At 50.7% G+C, this 24,452-nt stretch overlaps 1 protein-coding gene across 6 annotated transcripts in view; it reads left to right on the top strand.

Annotated features, from left to right (window-relative positions):
• SCLY (selenocysteine lyase) overlaps positions 1 to 24,452 on the top strand; it is a 951,200-nt gene that overhangs the window by 641,769 nt on the left and 284,979 nt on the right. For all 6 annotated transcript variants that reach the window (XM_069618226.1, XM_069618229.1, XM_069618227.1 and 3 more), the window contains one exon: positions 2,492 to 2,575. In XM_069618226.1, the coding sequence (XP_069474327.1) occupies positions 2,492 to 2,575 (84 nt within the window). The remainder of the gene's footprint in view (positions 1 to 2,491; positions 2,576 to 24,452) is intronic.

The raw sequence follows: 24,452 nt of genomic DNA, 5'->3' as shown, positions 1-24,452 counted from the left end.
CCAATGCCCATGATATGACAGTCCAATAAAGGATGTCTTTCTTGGTTCCCTTGGTGGGGGCGCTTTGTTGCATAATAGGCTCACAAGAGCTTTGAGTAGTGTATCTTTGTAGTCCCAGGCGTCTTGCTAGAGAGTGTTGTTCTTTAGTGTCCAGTGGTTAGACAGCTGAGTCGAGCTGGATGTAGGGGATGTTAGAGGTACTGGAGGTTGTTCACTGAGGCCTTGACCTTCCACAAGATCAAGGGTTTTGAATGTAGAATCTCTTGGCACACTCATACTATCTTCTTGGTCACCCCACTGTTTACTCATACCTAAGGGGTCTGCCTCCTGCCAGGCTTCCTTGACGCCCTGCCACATGCTTGTTTTTCTTCCCCCTCCTCACTCACACATACTCCGTAGGTGTTGGGATTGTGCATCCCTCTCTGGTCCTTCCTCAGCTCTTTGTGTTCTCTAGCCTCCTGTTTCTGCAGCTATTATGGAGATTCTAAGGTCACTCCTTTCTCTAACCCCTTTTCTTCTCTCTATCTGTCTCTCTTGGACCACCTGCCTCTCTACCACCTTCTCTGCTCCTGTCTTCCACCTTCTAGGCTCCTCTCTTCCACCACCTCAAACCATATTCTTTTCTCCACCAACTCCTCCTCTGCTCCTCATTTCACACCATTCTCTGCAGACACTATTAATTCCTGTGTTCCTCCTGTCCCACCCCCTTTCTTCACTTTAACTCTCTCAACCACCTCCTCTTAGCTCCAACTCTTTCCTCCACTTTTTTGCTTTTTTTGTTATCTCCAACCTTCTCTCTCTTCAGCCGCTCTTTCCTCCAGCGGCCTCCAAACTCGCAGTGTCTCCTTCTCCAAACACCCACATCCATTCGCTCTTTAGGCTTTCTTGTAAAAGCTGCTGCCCTCTTCCCTTTGGCCAACTCCCTGTGGGGGTCTGCAACTGTGTAGGATTTCTTCTGCTAGTGCAGAATTGGTAATTTCCTAATTGATTCTCTGCCCCAGATGCATCTGTTTGATTAGTGTGGATCTTACATGACTGCTGGTCTGCTATCTTGGATGCCCTGCAAGCACTGTGCATGCGCCTGCAAGCCGCATGCACAGTGCACATCTGGCAATCAGAGTCTGTATTACTCTGGTGGCAGCTGCTTTATTGATTGTTCTGTTTGATCTTATGCCGGTAAACTGAAAGGAACTCCCTACCACCTTCTCTAAGGACACCCCAAACCTACACACACTTTAGACGCCAACTACATACACTGGATAAAGAACAATGACCGCTAACTCCATCCATCCCACCTCACTGCTGTCCACCTTGTAAATATGTTATTTTGTAAATCCGTAAACTTTTGCCTTTTGCATGACTGCTTTAACCATCTATTATCCATTGTATTTCCTGTATTGTATCTATAAAACCATTGTAATTACTGTGCTGCACTATAACATGTAACCAAGCTGCGAATAACCTTGTTGCTCCTGCGCCCTCATACCCTCGGGTCCGGTGCGCAATACAAATGAATAAACTAAACTAAACTATTTACAAAGCAATTCCGGTTAGTAAAAGTATTTTCCAACCACAGTGCCTGCTTGCAGTTCCAGCGAGGCTCTGGATTTCACAAATACCTTCAGCAAAGTTCTCTATTTTCATTAAAGGGCCAGATTTAACTGTGGCACCAATGTGTGATGAGCCCATACCTCTTGACCTTGGTGTTGTGGGGTGGACCAGGATATCCTCCCCTCAACTCACCAGGCCCTGCATCATGGAAAGATAGTCCAGACACCATATTCACACACCCACCCCCGCCACGCATCCCAGAGGCCTGGCAGGGGACCTCATCACACAATATAAAGGGGTGATTTCATAAAGCAGCAGACTCAGTTTACACTTAAGAAATAAATCACCCTAAGCCCAATGTGGGCCAGAGTTTCAAGCAGCAAAACTCTTAATGGTGGAAAGAGGTTGAAACCCAAACTTGAAACTGTCCACCCACTTTGTGATATATTAAAAGGAAACCACACATTAAACTTTAAATTGGAGCATCTGCAGCACGCTGGAGCTGGGATTCCCTGAGCATCTGTTTAATTCATATGTCTGAAAAATATATTCTAGTTGAAACAGATCCCCGACATCAGTCTAGAGGAATTTATTTTTTAAAGTAAAAAGCTTTTAGGATATGTTTATTCTTGTGTCTAAAAAGTAATGTAACAGCATGCAACCTTTACACCTGCCAGCAGTACACATCTCACAATGCTTTATTAAAACATGCTTAGCCTCAAATACAGGAATATTGTCCTGCTTACTAAGAGAATGTAAGCCCCACCCTGCTGTCTAGTATGCTCTTCTGAACACCCTCAAGAGAAACAATCAGGAACAGTTGGTGGGGGCATTGCTGACAGTCAGTCTTTTTGTAGATGATAGACTTGACGTAGCCATGGTCATATCCCAGAGAAACACATTATTGATACTCTAACATGTCAACCTCAACTTCTCACAGGCAGCAGAGATGGTGAGCCAGCACTGCAAGGAGTATGAACTGCATTTACGAAGTATTAGAAACTACTTGGAAGAGCAACTGCAGGTGAAGTTCACATTTATATTTCTCACATGCAAATGTATGTTCATACATCTCACTTATAAACATTCAGTCATTCCCCTATTCTCTTAAACAAGCATTAACAAAGACGTTAGTTTTGCCTTTTGCATAGATGGATAGAGTGGATGGAATAGATGGAGCGGATGGAGTGGACAGAGTGGACCGAGTGGATGGAGCAGATGGCGTAGACCGAGTGGATGGAGCGGACGGAGTGGACAGAGTGGATGGAGCAGACGGAGTGGACAGAGTGGATGGAGCAGATGGAGTGGACAGAGTGGATGAAGTGGATGGAACGGATAGGTGGATGGAACAGATGAGGTGGATGGAACGCACGAAGTTGATGGAACGGACATACGTGGATGGAACGAATGTAAGTGGATGGAATAGATGAAGCGGATGAAACCGATGAAGCACATGGAACGACTGCTATGTACATGTATCCCCATGTTACCCTATCCATCCTGTCGCTTTATATACGTATGCCGCTATGTACGCCCTGTGTCCTGTTCTCATGCCTCGCCGCAAGCGCTTCACTGATAAACCACCATATCACACTACTACGCTTACTCTCTCCTATACACCATCATTCAACTAGAACACAGCTATGCTATGACACATTCGGCCTAGCTGTTCTCATACTAACGTGTCCCCACGAACACCTCATCATCCTAATAAAACACAGCTAGCTGAGCACATTCCGGCTAGCTTAGGAATCTCCTCAGGCCTAACGCAGCCAGAACTCAGTCTGAGTGTCCACCCTCCAGACTGAACACATCCAACTGATTTCCTCAGCACCACACCTACCGCTAAGAAGCAGCTATCATGCAACAACCACACCCGCTGCACACATATCCGGTGCACCCACGCACCATACAACACTCTCTCTCTCTCTACTGATTGAACTGCGGTTCCCAAGGGCGTTCAACCTACCAGCGCTTTGTATTTGTATTTGTTTTATTTGTAACGCGCACCATCAGGCCCGGAGGCATCAGGGCGCAATTTAGACATGGTTACTAAAGCATACAATTAAATATATTCAAAGCATTAAACAGTACATAGTATACAAGGCATATAGCAATATACATATTTACAGAAGGTAGATTAGAGCAGGCGTTTCCCAGGGCCAGTCCAGACATCATAGCTGGTTGGAGAGATAGGATTTGGTTTTAGATTTGAAGGCACTAAAGCGTTCTTCGGATCGGATGGTGAGAGGGAGGGCATTCCAAAGCTTAGAGGCTAGGACGGGGAAGCTAGATCCACCCGCCTTTTGTAGTTTGAACCTAGGGATGGTTAGGCAGTGGGTCTGAGCCGTTCTTTGCGGACGGGTGGGCGCGTGTCGGGATAGCCAGCTACAGAGGTATGGTGGGGCTTGGTTAGCTAGGCATTTGTGGGTGAGGCCTAAGGCTTTCAGTGAAATTCTCTGTTTGACCGGTAGCCAGTGTAAGTTAGATCTAGATTCCGAGATGTGGTGGTTTTGTGGGATGTTTAGGGCTGCTCTAATAGCGTTATTCTGGGTAATTTGCAGTTTGTTCAGATTCTCTTGGCTCGTTCCCAGGTAGAGGGCGCTCGCATAGTCAATTTTGGCCATGATAAGAATTCTGGCCAGAGTGACCGCGTTGGGGGTGGTCAGGAATGGCCTGCAAGCTGCAATGAGTTTGCAGGTGTATGCTGAAGAGGATCTGACTGCATTTGTTTGTCTGGATAGGGATAGGGTGGCGTCGAGATAGACACCTAGTGTTTTGGTGTCTTTCGAGACTTGGATGGTGTTGCCATCGATGACAAATGATTGGTAGGATGGCTCAAGTTTACGAAGGCATTGCGTAGTGCCCAAGATGAGGAGCTCAGTCTTGTCATCATTGAGGCATAACTGGTGCTGTGCCATCCAAGCTTGGATACCCAGGTAGACCTCGTTCAAGGCCTTAGTGTCAGCCAGGTAGTCACCAGTGATGGGAATGAGTATCTGGGTGTCGTCAGCGTAGTTCGTATAGGAGACACCCAGATAGTCAAGTACATCAAAAAGTGGTTTTGTAAAGACGTTATAGAGCGTTGGCGACACACAAGAGCCCTGGGGGACGCCACAATGAATCGGGGAAGGATCTGCAGCTGCATATTGAGAGAAGACCTGCATAGATCTATTACTCAAGAATGATTTGATCCAAGCCGTGGCTGATGGTGAGAAATGGGCGGCCGAGTGAAGATGCTTGCATAGGATTTGGTGACTGACCAAGTCGAAGGCCGCAGAGAGGTCGAGTAGGAGTAATAAGGCAAGTTTGCCGTTGTCCTTTAACACTTCGATTTGGGTTTTTAAGTCTAGTAGAGCGGTCTCTGTTCCGTGTTTGGGTCGGAAACTAGATTGTCTAAGGCCTAGAAGATTGTTGGCTTCCAGGTGCTCTTGGATTTGCAGGTATGCTGCACGGTCTAGGATTTTTAGCAGGAACGGGACAGTGGTGATGGGTCGGTAGTTGGTGGGTATGCTAGGGTCGAGGGAAGGTTTTTTGAGCAAGGGGATCACCCAAGCATCCTTAAGGTTGTCGGGGACAGTTCCTGTTTTGAAGGATGCGTTGATGAAGGATGTGATAAATGGGGCCAGGTCGTGGGCGGATTCCTTAATAATTGGGGAAGGGCAGGGGTCGCCCTGGCAGTTGGACGTTTGATCCTCAGGATAATGTTTTCTACCTCCGCAATGGTGAGCGGTGAGAAGGCAAATCGTTTGCAGTTGGGGACGTCAGGAGGGAGGGCCCCTGCTGGGATGGGAGGGCGATTGTCCAGTTTCAGGATACCATGTTTGGCTGTGATTTTAGATTGGAGCATGGTGATTTTATTCAGTAACTCTGCCTGAATGTTGGCACACCATTTGCTGTCTTTAATGCAGGTGTCAGGGGGAGCAATGGGGGTTTCAAGCTCTTTTAAAATCTTAAATAGTTCCTTGGAGTTGGAATCGGCATGCAGAATGCGATTATTAAGGGATTTTTTTTTGCCTCTATAATGGCTGCTTTGTAAGTGAGCAAGGCCAGTAGGAAGCCGTCTTTATGCACGTCAGAAGGGTGGCTTTTCCATCGGTTTTCGGCGCAGCGTTTGGTTTTACGGAGTATTCTTAGCTGTGGGGTGAACCAAGAGATCAGGTGAGCTGTGGTTTGGCCTTCCTCAGTTTGATGGGGGCCAAAGAATCTATATCTGTCAGCATGCTGCAGTTATAGATGTCAGCTAAGGCAGTCGGGTCGTTACAGGAATCAGTAGCTGCTTTAAGTGAGGGGAGTAGTAGAGGGAGGAGTTTCTCTTTGGTTATGTCCTTTTTGTTTCTGGTTGGGAGAGCCGGCGCTATCGCAGTCGGGATGTGGCGGGCGGCTTCAATATTAAAGGTGATAATGTGGTGGTCTGACCAGAGGCAGGGGGTAATGGCCAGGACATTGATATTACAATTAGAGCTGGCTAGCCAGTCAAGGGTCCTGCCTTTAGAATGTGTAGGCTCTTGGATGTGCGAGGTGAAGCCGGAGTTGGAGAGGGAGTTTTCCAGATCAAGTGCAATAGGATCTTTAGGGTCACCTAGTCCCAAGTTGAGGTCGCCCAGGATGATGATTTGTGAATTGGTTTTAGCGTTGTCAAGGAGGAGGGTGGATATGTCGCCGACAAAGGAGGGTTCAGGGCCTGGGGGCCGGTAAATTAGGTGGAGGGTGGCTGTTTGGTTGGGTGTTAGCGTGAGTTTGACTGACAATAGCTCAGCTGATTCAAGTTTGGTATTGGTCGTTACTCTTAGGTCCAAAGTGATTTTATGGATGATGGCAAGGCCCCCACCTCTAGAGTGGGAGGCAGAGGTACGGTCACATCTCAATATGCTAAAGCCAGGTGGTATAGCAAGGGACAGTGAAGGCCCGGAGGCAGCATGTAGCCAGGTTTCAGCTATGGCAATGAAATCAAGATCTGACGATGTTATAAGGTCTGCTATGTCTAAAGCGTGAGCTGGGTGGGATCTAGCTTTGATAAGGGCGCCTTTGATGACAGGCAGTTGCGCCTCTGTAGAGGGGGGTTTGCTGTTGTTGAGGGCCTCGGGTGGGGCCGGGAGTGTGTGTCGTGTTTGTTTGGAGAGGTTGCAGCGGGTAGGGCGTATGCTGAATCTGGTGCCTAATCTTTTATTTCTAAGAGATGAAGGCCACGGTTGGTTCGGAGTAGGTTTGCTAGCAAAGTGTTCCAACCAAAGGGCTGGGTCATTGAGGTAGGGATTGAGGTCGGTAGTGAGGTGTTGGAGGCCTGAGGTGGGTGTCATAGCGGAGGTTGGGCCAAGACTGAGGCGAGACATAGTGTCAGGTGGCTGAGGGTGAGTCAGCCGTGTCGGGTACGTGCGTGGCTGAGTGAGGATTGTTGTTTCAGATGGCAGAGAGTGGAACAGTAAAAGGAGGAGCGCCCTAAGGAGCATGGTAAATGGACACCAAGGGGGTAAGCTTCTTAGCTATGGGCAAGTGCAATTGCCACGAGGGCGATGCAAAATCAACAATAGGCAGGATCGATTTTAGCTACGGCAATGCAAAATCAACAATAGGCAGGATCGAATTTAGCTACGGCAATGCAAAATCAACAATAGGCAGGATCGATTTTAGCTAGGGCATTCTATGGGCAATTTTAAAATAGTCCAGCAGTGAGCAAAGTATATGGACTATGCCGTTTTCTGATGTCCCACAGGCAGCTGAGGGAGTGGCAATGTACTCATAAAGATGCGGTTGGCAGAGGAGCACCTATAGTGGGGCACAGGCAAATGAGGCTAAATGGGCTGTAGTGTACATACACATGCATTATGGCGATGATCGTGCTAATAGCATGTTCATGGGCACGAGCTGACTGAGTAAGGCTGAAGGCGAATGGGATGTATGCATATGGTTTACAAGCACAGTTTTGATATTGTACACATACTAGACAAAGGCTATGGATAGTGCTTAGAGCGGGGGCTGGCACTGTGTTAGTAGTCAGAGAGAGCAAAAGTTCATGGTGCTGGAGATCTTACCCGGTGGCAGCTGTGGAGCGAGGCTGAGGAATGGGCCCTAGTGGGCTGAAATCCAGCATGGAGCTTGGCCCTGGGCTCTGTACGGCTCGTGACAGGCTTGGGACAGGAGGCTGCCTTGTTGGGTAGCCTTTGTGGGTGGGCCGGCGTTCGCCTGCCGGCGAAAAGTGATTGGCGAAAAGGATCATACCAATGATACATAAGGCGCTATATAAATGCCAAGTAACATAACATAACATAGGCTTTGACCAGGCATGCTGGGTTTTCACCATTTGCCATCTGTTGCCATCATGTACTTCCATCATTGGCTTGGTATTGTGAACCGGGGACAGGAAGTGCAAGAATTACTGCATAATTACAGCGCACCACCACACTTTCAGGGTAATTCATGGAATAAATGTGTGCTGAAAACGGGGCGCAAGTGTAAAAAATGCAGCTCACGCGTTCAAAACGGGTGCCAGTGCATGTTCACCTATTCATGGAACACTTTGCGCTTGGCTTACCTGCGACCTGCGCCGAATCCGCACTGGTCCTACACGTCATTGCGCCATCAGGAACGCTTTGCGCGAGATGCCCAGAGAAGGCGCACACCGTCCAGCGCACACACCTAAAAAGGGGGCGGAACACGTGGAATGGGGAACAACACACGAAAATGTGGTCGTAACGGGGGAAGTTTTGCAGCGAAATCCCTGCAACGCCCACACGCGCGCTAACAACACGTATTCATGGAATCAAACAGGGATAACCGGCGCACAGCAAATGACGCGCAAACCCGGAAACACGTATGTCAGGCGAAAGTTGGCGTAAGCGCCCCCCTGCGCAGCATAAAAGTGAGCGCAAACAATAAACGCATGTAAACAGCTACAATGAATGTACCATTCCTCGCAGCAGTGATCGTGGGACACCGCAGGAGGAGGAGGATAGCCAAGCCCTGCATTTTGTTTACCCAGGACCAGCCTTTTTGGGATGCCTGATGACCAGGTCTATGGCATGTATAGGTTTCCACCTCATATCAGCCTAGACCTCTGGTCACTGAGTGGGAGGATGACCTCACATCACCCACCCTGTGCTCCCAAGCACTGAGCCCCTTGGAAAAGGTGCTCAATGTACTGCATTTCTTGGCCACTGGGTCATTTCAGCGTACAACTGCCATAGTTGGGGGCGTCTCACAGCCCACGCAGTCACGCTGCCTTCACCAGGTGTTGCCAATCATGACTGCTCGCCCCTCAGTTCGCAGGCACATATACATGCCCAGAACACCTGCAGAAAGGCAGGCCGTGGTCCAGGACTTTTACGGGGTGGCACACTTCCCAAAAGTGTTTGGTGCCATTGATTGCACCCATGTGGCCCTACGCCCACCTAGGGCCACTGAGCACATCTATCACAATCGCAAGCACTGGCATTCCATCAACGTGCAGGTTGTATGCAATGCCAAGGGAATCATCACCTCTGCCTATGCAAACTATCCAGGGTCCACCCATGATAGTTTCATATTCAGAATGTCACCCCTAAACCGGGCCCTCGAAGCTGGGAGGCATGGCAACACATGGCTCATTGGTGAGTACACATGCCTGTGCACATGCATGCATGTCACACACAGACAAATAGACAAACCCAACTAATGACAACCATTATCACCTCCCCAGGGGACAGTGTCTACCCTCTGAGCACCTACATGATGACGCCAATACGGAACCCCACCACACCACCCCAGGTAAGATACAACACAGCCCATATTACAACCAGGGCCATAGTGGAGCGCACATTCGGAGTGCTCAAGGTATGTTTCCGTTCCCTTGACTGCTCTGGTGGACAGCTATTATATGCACCTCCAGTAGTGTGCAGGATCATTGTGGCAGCATGTGTCCTGCACAAGGTTGCAACACGGCGCGGCGTACCGGTGGACATGGTGGTGCTCCCACATCTCCAACCACATGCACGGCTGCTGCGCATGGGAGGGGAAAGGGCATGTGGCGAGGCAGCCCATACCCGGCTTGTGGCACAATTTTTCACCTAAAATCCCACCCCTGCGAAGTGCACACAGGCCTGGCACCTTCCAGATGACAATTGATGACAAAGGGACAGTCAACTGTGACAACCAAACCACCCAGAGAATCTGTCTTTGGAAGTGCTACATTGTGTGCATCCCTAGCTACTTAAACCCAATCCCGTGTGACCAAAAGGCACACATTCAGAACCCACTACCCCATTGCAAAACAGCACATCCAAATACTGGTATGTCACCTAAACCCTCCCAAACCCCATGCCACCTTCCCGATACACCATGCCATGGCATGCAATGTGAAAACTCCAAAATGAATGTACAACACATGACACAACTGTCACAAAGTGCACTTTGACAAATGGAAATAGGCCAGAGACAACTCCCCCTGCCACATCAAAATAAAACTGTACACATGAACACCTATTAACCATCATAACATATCATGAACACAGGACCCAACAGTGACAATGGCAGACAGTTGCCAATCACAATAGGATAAGAGTCTCAATGCGACAAAGCCCTGCCATCCTGAGTGTGTGGCTGCAAGCAAAATGTGGCAGGGTACTGCTTACATCATGAAGTGCATTAACAATGGAGACAGGCAAGGTAATAAATGAAGATGTAACATGTAAATATGACATGCATTACTTACCGTAAAAGCATTTCTGATGATTGTATCTGCTTAGATTCACATGCTGTGCATATGGTCCGACATCCTGTGGTAACCGCGGAGTATTGCATCTTGTCTTTCGGGGGACCAAAAGGGGACGTCAGCATAGGCGTGTCTGAAACACTATCCCTATCGTGACGTGTGTAGTACCCAAAATCCCTCACGCGCCGAGGTCCCTCCGATTGTATTTTTTCTGCCATGAGGGAGCCCAAGGCTATAGTGAGTGAGTACATGAAGAGAGAAAGTAGTAAGAAGTCTATGTTCCTTCCACCCCGAGCGGGGAGGCAGGGAGGGCGCATGTGAATCTAAGCAGATACAATAGTCAGAAATGCTTTTACGGTAAGTAATGCATGTCTTCTGATGCTTGTTAATCTGCTTAGAATCACATGCTGTGCATAGACTAGCGAGCAGTACCCGGAGTTTATTTTACATTTATAAAGCGCTCACACAGCCCGCAGGCATCGAGGCGCTGTTACAGGAATTGTTTGTTTTTCTTAGTTGCGTATTTTTTTTTGTCTTAGTTACGTATTTATAACGCGCTTAAACACCCAGAGGTTTCTAAGCGCGGACCCGGGGATCGAACCTGTTGTTGCTTCGTGTCGTCTTGCTTCCAAGACGCACATGCTGCCGCTGAGCTATCCTCCCGGGACAGTTGGAGGTGGGTTGTGAGAAGGAACAGTAGAAAAAAGATGTCTTAGTACTGCTTGTCCCACCTGAGAATCAGACCTAGAATGAGTGTCTAGGCAATAGTGTTTTGTAAAGGTGTGTACAGAACTCCAGGTTGCCGCTTTGCAAATGGACTCTAGGGGAACATTTTCAATGAATGCTATGGATGCCCCAGTGCCTCGAGTAGAATGTGCTCTAGGGCAGTTCTCTCTTTGCAAGAGTGTAACATAGTGTGATGCATTTGACAATCCACCTTGATATTGCTGATTTACAGACAGGGTCCCCTTCTCTACCAGCTGCCACTGAAACAAAGAATTGTTTAGTTTTCCTCAGTGGTTTAGTTCTATCCATGTAGAACATGACTGCCCTGCGCACATCTAGTGTGTGAAGGCTTCTTTCGGCCATGTTAGTAGGTCTCTGGAAGAACGTGGGTAGTTCGATTGACTGGTTCACATGGAACTTCGAAATAAATTTCGGCGCAAATCTGGGATGTGTGCGCAGAACTACCTTATCTTTGTGGACTGTAACAAAGGGGTCCAAAACCGAGAGGGCCTATAGTTCGCTAACTCTTCTGATATAAGTGATCGCTACCACAAAGGCTGTCTTGTAGGCTGGGTGAGTGATGGGGGGATGCATTCTTTTAACCCCTTCCATAAAGGCTTTAATCACAGGTATTTTCCACCACGACACCTTCTGCTGTGACGTGGTGTAGGCTGACAACGCCGCTAGGTGAACCTTTAAGGAATTGAAGACTAACCCAGAGTCCAACAGATGGGTTAGATATAACACAATGTGTGAAGGCAAGCAATCGGTGGGATTGACGCCTTTGGAACTGCACCAGATGTTTCCATTTGCTGGCATAGCAATAACGTGTCTTAGGCTTTCTTGCCTCCCTCAGTATGTCCATGCATCTTTGAGGGAGTTGCAGATGTCCAAACTCTATGACCTCAGGATCCAGGCTGCTAAGTTCAGAGTTTGTGGGCATGGGTGCAGAGTCTCCCCCCTGCCCTGAGACAACATGTTGTACGGACAGGGCAGCTTGACTGGTGGGGAGAGGGACATTTCCATCAGGTGCGCGAACCAAGGTTGGCGGGCCCACATGGGAGCCACCAGAATCATGGTAACTGGTTCCTGGTGCATCTTGTGTACTATCTTGTTCAGAAGGGGAGTCGGGGGGGAAAAGCGTAGACAAATTTCCCCGACTAAGTTATCCAGAGACAGTTCCCTTTGGATCGGTTCTGGGGGTACCTGGAGGCGTAATCTTGGCATTGGGCGTTCTCCTGAGTAGCGAACAGGTCGATCTCTGGAAACCCCCATTCTGCGAAGACGTTGGATACAATGTCTTCGTGCAGTGCCATTCGTACTATTCTGGCAGAGGAAAATCTCTGCTGAGTACGTCTGCCAGAAGATTGAGTTCCCCTGGAACATGTTGGGATATCAGGAACATCTTGTGTTTGAGAGCCCATATCCAGATGTTCTGGGACAGCTTGGATAGCCCTGGAGAGTGAGTGCCCCCCTGTTTGTTCAGTTAATACATTGCTGTTGTGCTGTCGGTTAAGACTAGCACTGTCTGCCCTTGCAGTTGCTCCTGAAAGGCTTTCAATGCTTTGAACACTGCTAGTAGCTCCAGTAGGTTTATATGGTTGAACGCTACCTGAGGGGGACCACACTCAGTGCGCTGTCTGTTGAAGCAGGTGAGCCCCCCATCCCGTGAGAGATGCGTCTGTCGTGAGAGTGGCTTCCACTGCAGGGGTGGTGAAGGTTTTCCCCTTCAAGAGGTTCTCCTTCGACCACCACTGCAGAGAGAGAACGAGGGCTGGCGAGACAACTAACAGATCTTCCCATTGTCCGCTGGCCTGACACCACTGGCTGTTGAGCCACTCTTGCATGGGACGCATGCGCAGCCGCACGTGGGGAACCAAGTATATGCATGACGCCATCATTCCTAGCAAACGCATAGCTTTGCGTACCGTCACCTCTCGACTGGCTACATACTGAGGAACCTGAGAGAGCATGTTCTGGACCCTCTCGCTGGAAGGGAAGACTAGACCGTCTTCCGTACGAATTAGAGCCCCCAGGAACTGTTTTACTTGGCTGGGGACTAAGCTGGATTTCTTTTCGTTGATAGAAAATCCCAGGCTGAACAGTACCTCTACTGTTTTTTGGGTGTTCGAAAAACAAACGTCGAACGAGTCCCCCGTGATGAGCCAATCGTCGACGTAAGGGTAAACTGGAACTGAAAGTCTGCGCAGGTGTGCCGCTGCCACTGCCAGGACCTTGGTAAACACCCTTGGCGCCGAGGCTATGCCGAAGGGGAGTACCTTGAACTGATAGTGTTTGTCCTGAATCACTAACTTTAGGAATTTTCTGTGCGCTGGAAGCTTTGAAATATGAAAGTATGCATCTTTCATATCCAATGTTGTCATGAAGTCCCCCTGATTTAGCAATGGGATCATCTCTTGCAGTGTTACCATGCAAAACTTCTGGGGCCTTATGAACTTGTTCGCTGGGCGCAGGTCTAGAACAGGACGCATTGTGAGATCCTTTTTGGGTACAAGGAAGTACACTGAATAGATACCCTTGTTTACCTGAAGAATCAGGACGGCTTCAATGGCGTCCTTTCCCAGCAGCGCTTCCACCTCTTGGATCAGGATCTGCAGATGTTCCGGTGAAAGGCGTCAATGTTTCGGTGGTCTGAACTGTGGAGGTCGGGCGAATTCCACGCAGTAACTGTGGACGACCGTCTTTAAGACCCACTGGTCTGAAGTTATCCCCTCCCATGCCTTGAGGAAGGATGTAAATCGCCCCCCAACCGGGGAGACATGGGAGGGGACCTGGACTTGGTGGTCATTTCTGACCCGAAGTTGACGCACCTCTGGAATTGGAGCCTCTGTCTCTATTCTTTCCACGCTTCTGACCCCTCTAGGGGTAGTAAGTGGGGCTTGCAGTAGGTTGACTTGAGTTGAAGTAGCCCGTGCCGAAGTTGTTTTGAGCGGCACGGGCTTGTCCTCGAATGGACCGCCGAGAATTACTGCCTATCTGTGAAGACGGTTTCTGGGAAATCTGGTGCAGCGACTTAATAGTCTCGTGCTCCTACTTGGCTGTCTCCAACGCATCGTCTACTGTCTTCCCGAAGAGGTTGGCCTCTTCGATGGGTTTGTTGATAATGGATGCCTTGGTCTCAGGCCTGAAGCCGGACGTGCGCAGCCACGCGTGCCTCTTTAGGAGAGTACCCTGTGCAAGAGACCTGCCTGCTGTCTCTGCGGTGTCCAGGGTATTCTTTACCACATTCTGATTGGCAAGTTTGCCCTCCAAGACAATGGCGAGAAACTTGGCTCTGGTTGGTTCCGGAACCTATTGAAGGCCTTCCTAGAGTATGTTTCATTGGGCGTCGACGTAGCTTGCTAGTAACGTCGTGTTATTGGCAATCCGGACGGTATAGGCCGCCGCCGATGTAACCCGTTTGCCTAAGGCATACAACCTTTTGGACTCCTTGTCCAGGGGTGACTCCCGTGGCAAGGGGAACCCCTGCTCTCTTGCGAGTGTTGGTCACCACCAGCGAGTCTGGGATTGCGTGTCCTTTGATATATAGCGGGTCGGTGGGGGAGGGTCGGAAAAGTTTTTCGACCCTTGGGTTCACACCCCTTGTCTGAGCGCGTGTGAGTAAGGAAGGGGCCAGCCGTCTCTTTATAGAGCTCAAGAGAGGGATAGACTGGCTTGCCCGAGGCTTTTCATTAATAATGTCCTCCACAAAATCTTGTTCGGGCAAGGCTTCAAGCGTGGCAATTTTAAAGAATTCCGCTGCTTTTTTCAACATTTTGTTGAAAGCCATTTGATTATCCACCGGGGAAGCTTGTCGAATCAGGGTGGATGGGGGAGAGTCGAGGCAAACGATATCAGAGTTGTGATCGTCCTGCTGGGCGTCCTCCCAGTTGTCCGTTGCTCCTTGATCTTCCCCATAGTTGTCCAGCAAAGAAGACTCCTCTTCTTCTGTATAGATGTCTCTATAGTGTCCATCTGGACATCTTCTTGATAGTCAACTTGGTGTTGGACATCTAGGTGTTGGACATCTTGTGTTTGAGGGTTAGGGTCTACCCGAGCTTTGTTCGGCGGAGGTTGATCAGAAGCCTTGAAAAACTGCTCCATCCGATGCATACACCCCTCGAATTGCTCCGTGGTCCACTTGGATGACCCAAATGGACCTTGCTGAGTAGGAACCGTGTTCTCCGTCCTAAGGCGTTGAGAGGATCTCCTCAGGGTGCTTGAGAGGGGTACCTGGCTTTCTTCGTAAGAGTCTTCGGGATCGTCTTCTCAATCAGTGGAAAACTTTTCGGCGGATTGGCCCATAACTGTGGGCGGAACCGGTACTAGGCCCACCGCCGTAGCAATCCTATTGATGCTCTTATGGATAGTCACCGAATCTTCGGGAGACAACGCCTCCGATGATGTGTCGGCAGTGAAAATGTCTTCCGCGGCTCCAGAAGGGCCAGCGGATGGCTTCTCGGGTAGAGGCCTACTCGTAGTTTTCGGGCCTGTACGGGCCTTGGAAACCTTGGAATCCGTCGAAGTTTCTTGTTCTGAAACTTTGGCACGTGTAGTTTGGGGAGTAGCGCGCTTGTTATGTTTCTTATGCCCAGTCGTCATGCGCTGCTGCGGATGCGGGGAAGGCTTCGGATCAGACCGATCCATGGGCGCCGCCGAAGTTTCCGGTGGACCCGTTGGCGCTTTCGCCTTCTTCGACGAAGTCGTCGAGGAGGGCGCTTGGGTTGTGTGCTTTGTGCGGTGCGATTGTTCGCCCCTGTCACCGGGTGTGGTCCCTGTAGCAAGACCGGAGTCGAGCCTGAAAGGGTCGGGGATGGGCGCGGCGGCCCTAGAATAATCCGCCTCAAGGTCTATAACGTCTGCGTTGGACGTTTGGTCATACAATGTACCCCCGTCACTTTCGGCTGGTGTCGCGGCAGGGGAGGGAGGCTCGACACGTGACATTCCATACGCGGCCCACCGCTTCAACCGGCGCTCCTTAAGGGTTTTAGGTTTATACGCTTTTCGTCGTGCTCTAGCGGGAGACAAGCGTTACACGACGTGTGCTCGTCTTTCCACGGATATCTGACCCTACACACAGGGCAGAATCTAAACGGAGTCCTTTCCATAGCAGAAGGGAAGGGTGACCAGACCAAAAAGGAAAGCAGTGGAAAAGAGGAAAGACATAATAACAGTATGGCAAACCCTGAGCCCACAATCTCTACTGTGTAGGCCGGCCGGAAGGATCGACCACGTGGAAGTCCGAACGCCGGATCTTAGGCGCCGGAACCCACAGCTGTAGACGATTCCCCCGTAGTCTTCGTCGAAGATGTTCTTGATGGGCGAACTGATTTAACGGGGAATAACCGACAATTCGGTAAGGTAAACAATGTCTCATGAAGAGCTCTGCTATAGCGCGACTAGTTATCTGGGCGGAAAAAAACAATCTGAGGGACCTCGGCGCGTGAGGGATTTTGGGTACTACACACGTCACGATAGGGATAGTGTTTCAGACACGCCTATGCCGACGTCCCCTTTCGGTCCCCCGAAAGACAAGATGCAATACTCCCGCGGTTACCACTGGATGTCGGACTATATGCACAGCATGTGATTCTAAGCAGATTAACAAGCATCAGAAGCACATTTACCAATATACAAACGAAAATGCATGTCAACCATGCAGCGGAGAAACCATCATGAATCCCCACTAGGGGTGTATACACAGTTTGGACTTAGGACTGGCCACAGAAATGATGGAAGCCCAATGCCTCTGTGTAAATTACTGTCACATGCTGCCATCCTTGCAAGCCCATGGAAAGGGGAAGCAGGAGTGGCATATATGTCCGAACCCCAAACCACAAACACCAACACGAGACAAGCCTGTATGGGCCCAGCCGGAAAGCACAGTGGATGCCTTCCGATGCCACAAAGCAACACACTCTTCCATGAATGTACAATAGACAAAAAAAAGGAAAACAAATAAAAATGGCCATGTTTGACCGGGGGCGGGGGGCACCCAGGAGGGAGGAGGTGCACCCTAACAACCACATGCGTGTATAATAGAGTATTAAAAAAAAACTCCATGGGCTCATGGCCTGCACGGCTAGGCCATGGTGGGAGTACTGTCGTCGCTATCGTCACCCTCTGGTGGAATATCAGGAGATGTGCGTGGTAAGGGTGCCTGACCACGCATAGCCCTGGCATGCTCCTCCATGGCAGCAAGCATGTGGGTCTGGAAGGTTTGGTTCTGTAGGATGATGGTACGGAGGTCCCCATGCAGCACCTCACGTGTAGCACAGAGTTCAGCCTGCAAGCTCTCACATGACATACGGACCTCCTCACGGCTTGCATGGAGTTCAGCCGAGAGGTTGCGTGTCAGCTGCTCCATCTGCTGTTCCGCCCATGTACTCTGGGCCATCATAATGGCAGCCAGAGTAGTTCTGAGAGAGGTTTTCTCTTCCCTCAGAGCATCCCTGTGGGCCACTACCTCAGCAGCAATGGCTGTGCACAGAGCCCCCAGTTCAGCCCGTCGTTCCCTGTTGGCGGCCAACGTGTCCTGCCTGTGTGAGCGGCACATGGACTGCGTTGCCTGCTGCTGGAGCTCCACCTGCCTTTCTGGGGGGAGAATGGAATTGGCCACCCTTTCCACGCCCTGAGCCATCATCTCACATGATGCCCCCTGGTTCTTTGCAATGGCATACATGAAATTCTCCCACACAGTATTACCCGGTGGCGCACGCCCACTGCGTTGCCGGACACCACACCTGTCGGGCCCAAGGAGACCTGGTCCTTGCTGTGCTGGCGCTGCCTGTGGCTGCAGGACTGCATTCCTCCTTTGATCTGCTGCCCCAGGACCAGGAGCAAATTGTGTGGAGCGTGACCCTGCATCTTTAACAGCCACAGGCGGACACACCAACACTGACTGGCCCTTTGAAGGGTCTACATCCACTGCAGGTGTGTCGGGCAGAACAGCATCCATGCCAGAATCACTCACCTGCAACAGCACATGTGGTTCCACATCCGATTCTGCATCAGAGACAAAGAGATCCTCAGAGGTGTACTCATGGACACCCCTGGCCAGGATGGTCTAGAGCACCAATGGATGTTCATGGCCTACCACACCACTGCCTCCACTGGTGCCCTGGGGCCCTGAACACTCCACACCCTCCGCCATCGCCTCCTCCTCCTCTGCTTCCGTTGCTTCGTCACCTGCACAAAATGAAAAGAAGACATGAACACACATTTTAACAGCATATACCACACACATAGGTATCACAATGTAGACAGCCAACATATGAAGCAGCCATGTCACACATAACACAAACTCAGGCATGCATGCAGTGACAATCAAATGGAAGGGGATCCTGAAAGCAGACATGGACGCGTATCCAATGTCAAGCCAACACATATACTGCATGGTGCATAGCACCTGCATCACACACAAGCCTGTGCCCGTCATAGACCTCCCACAAACATGACAGATGCCAACACACAGATGGCACGTAGCATAGCCATGTCAGTACTGTCAACCAGACCCAGATGGAACTCAAATACTACTGTCCGTGAACCATGGGAAATGCATGCCATTAGACAGCACATGGAAATCACTAAGACAAAACACAAATGCGTCACAGGATGCAACAACGCTAGGGTGTTGAAATACAGTGAAGGAAGGCACATGCTACATCGATGCTAGGTCACTTTGATATCACACAAGTGAATAGGCGTGTTGAAGGGAGAAACAGGGCTCAGAATTGTGTGGGTGCAGTACATGTGTAGGGCTTCAACAATCAATAAAAACACAAAACAATTAATGTCAATGTGGTGTCATGATGGCAGTGTAAGGGCAAGTTCACTTATGTGCAAAGTTCTGGCAGTGGGTTGTAGGGATACAGTAACCACCTCCCCTCAACCCCCAAGGACAGGGTATGGCTTGGAGGCAGTGCATGGCTTGAAATGGTGGATCAGAGTACTGTGTAGTAGCTGACAGTGTGGGACGGTGTCAATTGCATTATCTGAGTCATCTGGGACTACAGCAGGTGATAGGAGTACAGATTATCTGAGTCAACTGGGACTACAGCAGGGGAGAGGAGTACAGAAAACACAACACATGAGGAAGCATGAGAAGTTCACCCAGACATGGAGATGCTACACCAGCAGTTGGATAGAGGCAGGGAGGCTGTACCAGAGGGAGGCTCATGCTCGACAGAGACGAGAACCACAAACAAATGGGCGTGAGGATCAACTGACCATGAGTGAGCAGGAAAGGAATGATGAAATACCATGAGAAGGATGAAATACCGGAGATGGAGTCGAATGAGGGCCTTGCCCCCGATCCATAGGGGCTTGCCTGAAATGCACATGGCACATGAATGAGCACTCATGATCACTGTGAGCCTGTGCATCAGCACAGTCCGAGTGATAGACCCTGCTTCAAGGCGAAAAGACGTCCCACACAGTCCATGTCTGGCAGAGTTGCAGATGGAAGAGTGTATATTCACAGAATATCGGGAACAGGCCGCTGCAGTAGTCTGCCATGTGAATCACCAGTCCCATGGAGACAGTGAGCTGCTGGGGGATAGAGAGGCAAGGAAGTATGCCCCTGAGGAGGATCGGCTTGCAGGGTGACCTCACAGAGACGTCGGTCATGTAATGACAGAGGGCGAGATTTGAGTGGAAGCTCATCACAGGCTATCGGCAAACATATATTGGAGCAAGAACATGGAAAGGAGAGGCTGGCCAGTGATTGACATGGAAGGAGGGTGCAGGTGTGGTGATGAAGATTGCCTGTGTGCAGTACATGGTCTGTATACAGTCTGCATCACATCAAGCACATATCAGTCAAGCATCGCATGGGTCACACATGGCAGTCATGAATACATAGCCTGAACTGGCATTCAATCACTACACATCACCCAAGCAAAATACACATGGCCTGGACACACACGCATGCACACTCACCGGACATTGTCTCATAATCCGGCATGCCTCCCACACCTCCCACGACCCTCATCGATGAATCCTCCAGCGATCTCCTCATGTAGAGTGAGTTCATCGTCCTCTAGTGGTGAGCCACCAGAGTAGAGGTGTAATAAGCAGCACGCTTGTTTTTTGCTCGGTGTCGGAGGTCATGCCAACGCTTCGTGCAATCATCAGCTGTGCGCTTCTCACATCCCAATGTGCTAATACGGTCCGCAATGCTTTGCCAGTGCGCCCTACGCTGAGCAGGCGTAGTTCGAATGGATTGTGTCCTTCAACGTATTCCACATCTTTAACATGTAATGTCCACAGCTGTGCACTTCAGAAACTTTTTCGGCAGAGGGATCCCTGTGTCGATGGCCCTTGAAGGCCTCCGTCGAGGGCGACGTCACTAGATGTTATAAATAAGACGCGCGGCACCCGTAGCCTCAGTTCTGTTTTTTCTGCGAACGTATTGCTTCGTGTTACTCTGCGCGCCTCGTGTGTTCATCATTACAATGTCTTTCTTTTCGACCCCTCCAACTGCGGTCTGACTTCAAGACCTGCCGGGACTGCAAGTCCAAGATGTCGCTCACCGACCCGCACCGCATTTGTTTGTGGTGCCTGGGCGAGTCGCACGACACCGACGACTTCTCGAAATGTCAGTCGCTGACTGCCAAGGCCTTGTGGGAGCGGAAGGGGAAGCTTCAGGCAGGTAGGGGCTCTAAGCCTGTTAAGTCCTGAAAGTCCAAGGGGGTTTCCACCGACGACTCGAGGGATGACATTCTGCGTCGGCAGGAGTCCCGGGGATCTCGGTCCCGGAGTGGTTCCCGACATTCTTCTGCCTCGTCCCGGCACTCTAGAAAGCGCTGTCACCGGTCGCCTTCCCCGTCCTCCTCGGAGGATGGTGCCGCGAGGAAGGTAGCGTGCCCCACAAAGTCCTCGACTCCGGAGGAATTGTCCGCGTTTAAAGAAAAAATGTTTGCAATTTTTCAATCGCAGGGCACGGGTCCAGTCGCGCCTTCTAACAAAGCCGGCCAGGATCGGTCTCGTACCGTAGCTTGCACGCCTTCGGGCACGGGATTGCGATGCAACTCGCATCGCGAGCCCGTACGGACAAGGATTAAAAAAATCGCAAGAGACATGTCTCTAGGTCTCGGTCGTCGTCCCCGACGAGATCGCAGCTGCCTACTGAGGGCTCGATGCCGGCATCGACTCGGTCGGCGCCGCGTCCGTCCGACTCGGAAGTCAACGCTTTACCATCGTACCAGCCCACGGCTCTGTCGACACCTGTGTCGATGCCGAAGCCTTCAGTGCTCACAACGTCGAGGTTGTCGACGCTCTCAGCGTTTCGAAGCCTTCGGCGCTATCAGCGCCTTTGGGGATTTTTTCTCGAAATTTGCCTTTCGAGTACCTGGATCTTGTGGATCTTCCAAGGAAGGCTACTGGGAAGTCTGTGTGGCCAGTTTTGGCCTCCAGGCCCTCTTCTGTCTCCAGGGCTGGGTTTCAGCCCCCTCTGGATTGACATTTATGAAGAGGACGAAAGGTCTGAGTTTGAGGACCCTGGTGAACTTGATGAGGCTCCACTTTTTTCTGGAGACAGTCAGTTGGAGGAGTTGAGGCAGTCCCTCCATGATGCCAGTGGGTTCCAATTCTCCGGAATTGGAATCCGGTAGGCCTGAGCCTGGGGCTCATGTAGAGTCTTCGTACAGGAGGCTCATGGCGAGGGTCTCAGAGTATCTGGGCTGGTCCAGTCCTCCTGAAGACTTTGTGCAGGTTGATCTGACAGACATTTTAAATCAAGGTCCGTCCTCTGACCCTGTTTTGCCATTTCATCTTACCTTGCAGAAAGGTGTGGCAGCTTCTTGGCAGTCCCCAGAATCTCTTCCGGTGGTTAATAAATCTTTGACTAAGAAATACCGCCCTTCCGTTAGCGACCCCAGCTATTTATCTACTCGGCCTACTCCCGAGAGTTTGGTGTGCAGGCGGCTATGGCCACCTTGAGGCAGGCGGCGTACCCTACCATCCCTCCAGATACGGACGACAAGCGCTTCGATGGTTGGGCCCAGAAGGTATTTTCTGCTGGGAACATGGCCTTGAAGTCGGCCAACTCCACGTGTGCCTTGGCAAGGTTTTCACACACTCTGTGGAATTGTGTTTCTTTGGCGGCTGAGCTTATTCCCAAGGGAGAAGAAAGGGATGGGTTCCTTGCTCTCGTGCAGGACGGCAAGGATGCCATGTGCAAATCCCTTCAGTCAGGGTTGGATACGGCCGACAGCGTTAGCCGATCCTTGGCTGCAAACACTGTTATACGCAGATTTGCGTAGTTACGGAAGTCGGGTTTTGCTCTGATGTGCAGGCCTGTCTTCTCAACATGCCCTTTGATGGCGCACATTTGTTTGGCAGCAAGGCTGACGAGAGCCTTGAGAGGTTGCAGATCTCGAAAGCTCCGGCTAAATCTTTGAGCGCAGCTTTGCGCCAACCTCTGCCTTTTCATCCTAGGGGACAGCAATGGAGGGGAGGTTCTTTTCGTTACTACTCCTCCTTTGGTAGAACGAGAGGGGCCGCCAGTCAAAGAAGCTAGAGAAAAAGTACCCGTGGTGGTCGGGGAAACGATGGTTCCAAGGCCGCTTTGGCAGCTGCCTCTTTGCCTTTAGGCACTGCCGCAGCCGCTTCCAAACAGTCATGAGGCCATGTCCCATGGTTCGCTGGTTGGGGGAAGACTGTCTCAGAATCTCGAAGAGTGGCGAGCAATTACTTCAGATGCATGGGTTCTGAATACCATAGCCCATGGCTAATGCCTTCCATTCCTTCAGCAGCCTCACGACAATCCACCGGGGAACTCTCTTTGAAGCTTCCAGATCCGCTCCTTGCGCAGGAACTCTTGTTCGCTGGAGAAAGGCGCTATAGAACTGGTTCCCGTAGCAGAGAGGAACAAGGGATGGTATTCCCATTATTTTTTGATCCCAAAGAAAGACGGGGGATTGAGACCCATCATGGACTTGCGTTGGTTGAACAAACTTCTCCGGAAGGACAAGTTCAAGGTGGTCACTCTTTCTCAAGTCCTCCTGGCCCTTCAACTTCAGGATTGGTTGGTGTCTCTGGTCCTCATGAATGCTTACTTTCATGTGCCGATCCATCCCGCGCACAGAAAGTACCTGAGGTTTGCGGCTGGCGACTCACACTTTCAGTTTCGGGTCCTGCCGTTCAGATTGACCCCTGCCCCGAGGGTCTTCACCAAGCTAATGGTTGTGCTGGCAGCGTACCGCAGGCGAGAGGGGGGTTCACGTCCACTCCTACCTGTATGACTGGCTGATCTGCGCGCTCTCCTGAGCAAGTGTTGGATCATTCGGTCTCACCTGCCGCACCCTCCACAAGCTGGGCTTCTCCCTGAATTTCAAGAAGTCGCATCTGACACCTTCCCAGCAGCTCCAGAAAACCGGGGCTGTGTTAGACACATCCTTGGGGAAGTGTTCGCCTCCCAAGGTAAGGGCTCATCACATTGTGCAGATGGTGGAAAAGTTTCAACATGCCCAGAGTCTCCCGGCTTTCGAATTCTTAAGGTTGCTCGGCCTCATGGCATCCTGCATTTTTCTGGTGCCTGAGGCCAGGCTGCGGTTGAGATCCCTGCAGTGGGTCCTGAAGATGCAGTCGTCACAGTTCTCCGGCAAGATGTCGGATCCCGTTCAGATTCCACTCTCGGTCTCCCAAGATCTTCTGTGGTGGGCCAACGAAGGGAACCTGATGAGGGGGGAACCGTTTTGGCAAGCGTGGCCGTAGGTGACTGTAGTGACGGATGCTTCCCTCACAGGATGGGGCGCTCATGCCAATGATTTGACAGCCAGCGGTCGTTGGTCTCCATCGGAGTCCAAACTCCACATCAATCTGTTAGAGCTGAGGGCCATCAGGCTAGCCCTGAAGGCTTTTCTGCCTTCTGTGCGGGGGAAGAGTGTCCTGATCATGACGAACAACACAGTGGCCATGCATTACTGCAACAAAAAAGGTGGGTGGGGTCACTCCCGTTGTGCAGAGAGGCAATGTAGCTCTGGTTCTGGGCCATCCAGCAGGAAATTTCGATCTCGGCAGTTCATCTGGCTGGAGACGACAATGCGGCAGCGGACGCTCTGAGCAGGCAGAGCACGATCTCTCACGAGTGGGAGTTGGCTCTGGAAGTCCTTCAGGAGATCTTCGCCCTTTGGGGAAATCCGCAAGTGGATCTGTTCCCCACCCGTGTCAACCGGAAGTGCGAGAGATTCTGCTCCAGGGAATTTCCTCCAAGAGGAGCCTTAGGAGATGTGTTCATGGTCGATTGGTCATTCCCACTGTTGTATGCGTTTTCTCCAGTCCCCATCATTCCTCAAGTGTTGCGGTGGTTATGGAGGATCGGTTCCCACATGATCCTCATTGCTCGAGATTGGGCCAGGAGAGCGTGGTACCCTGACCTTCTAGAAATTTCCATCAGCCCTGCACGCCGTCTTCCCTACCAAGTGGATCTGCTCTGTCTCGCACGCGAGCGGGGGGGATTGTTAGGGGGGTCAGGTTCTCCATCCAG

This window comes from Ambystoma mexicanum, chromosome 10, assembly GCF_040938575.1.
Source record: "Ambystoma mexicanum isolate Mex_15411 chromosome 10, UKY_AmexF1_1, whole genome shotgun sequence".
In the NCBI taxonomy this organism is placed as follows: Eukaryota; Metazoa; Chordata; class Amphibia; order Caudata; family Ambystomatidae; genus Ambystoma; species Ambystoma mexicanum.
The sequence above is the reverse complement of the archived record's forward strand: the minus strand, read 5'-3'. Positions and strand labels throughout refer to the sequence as shown.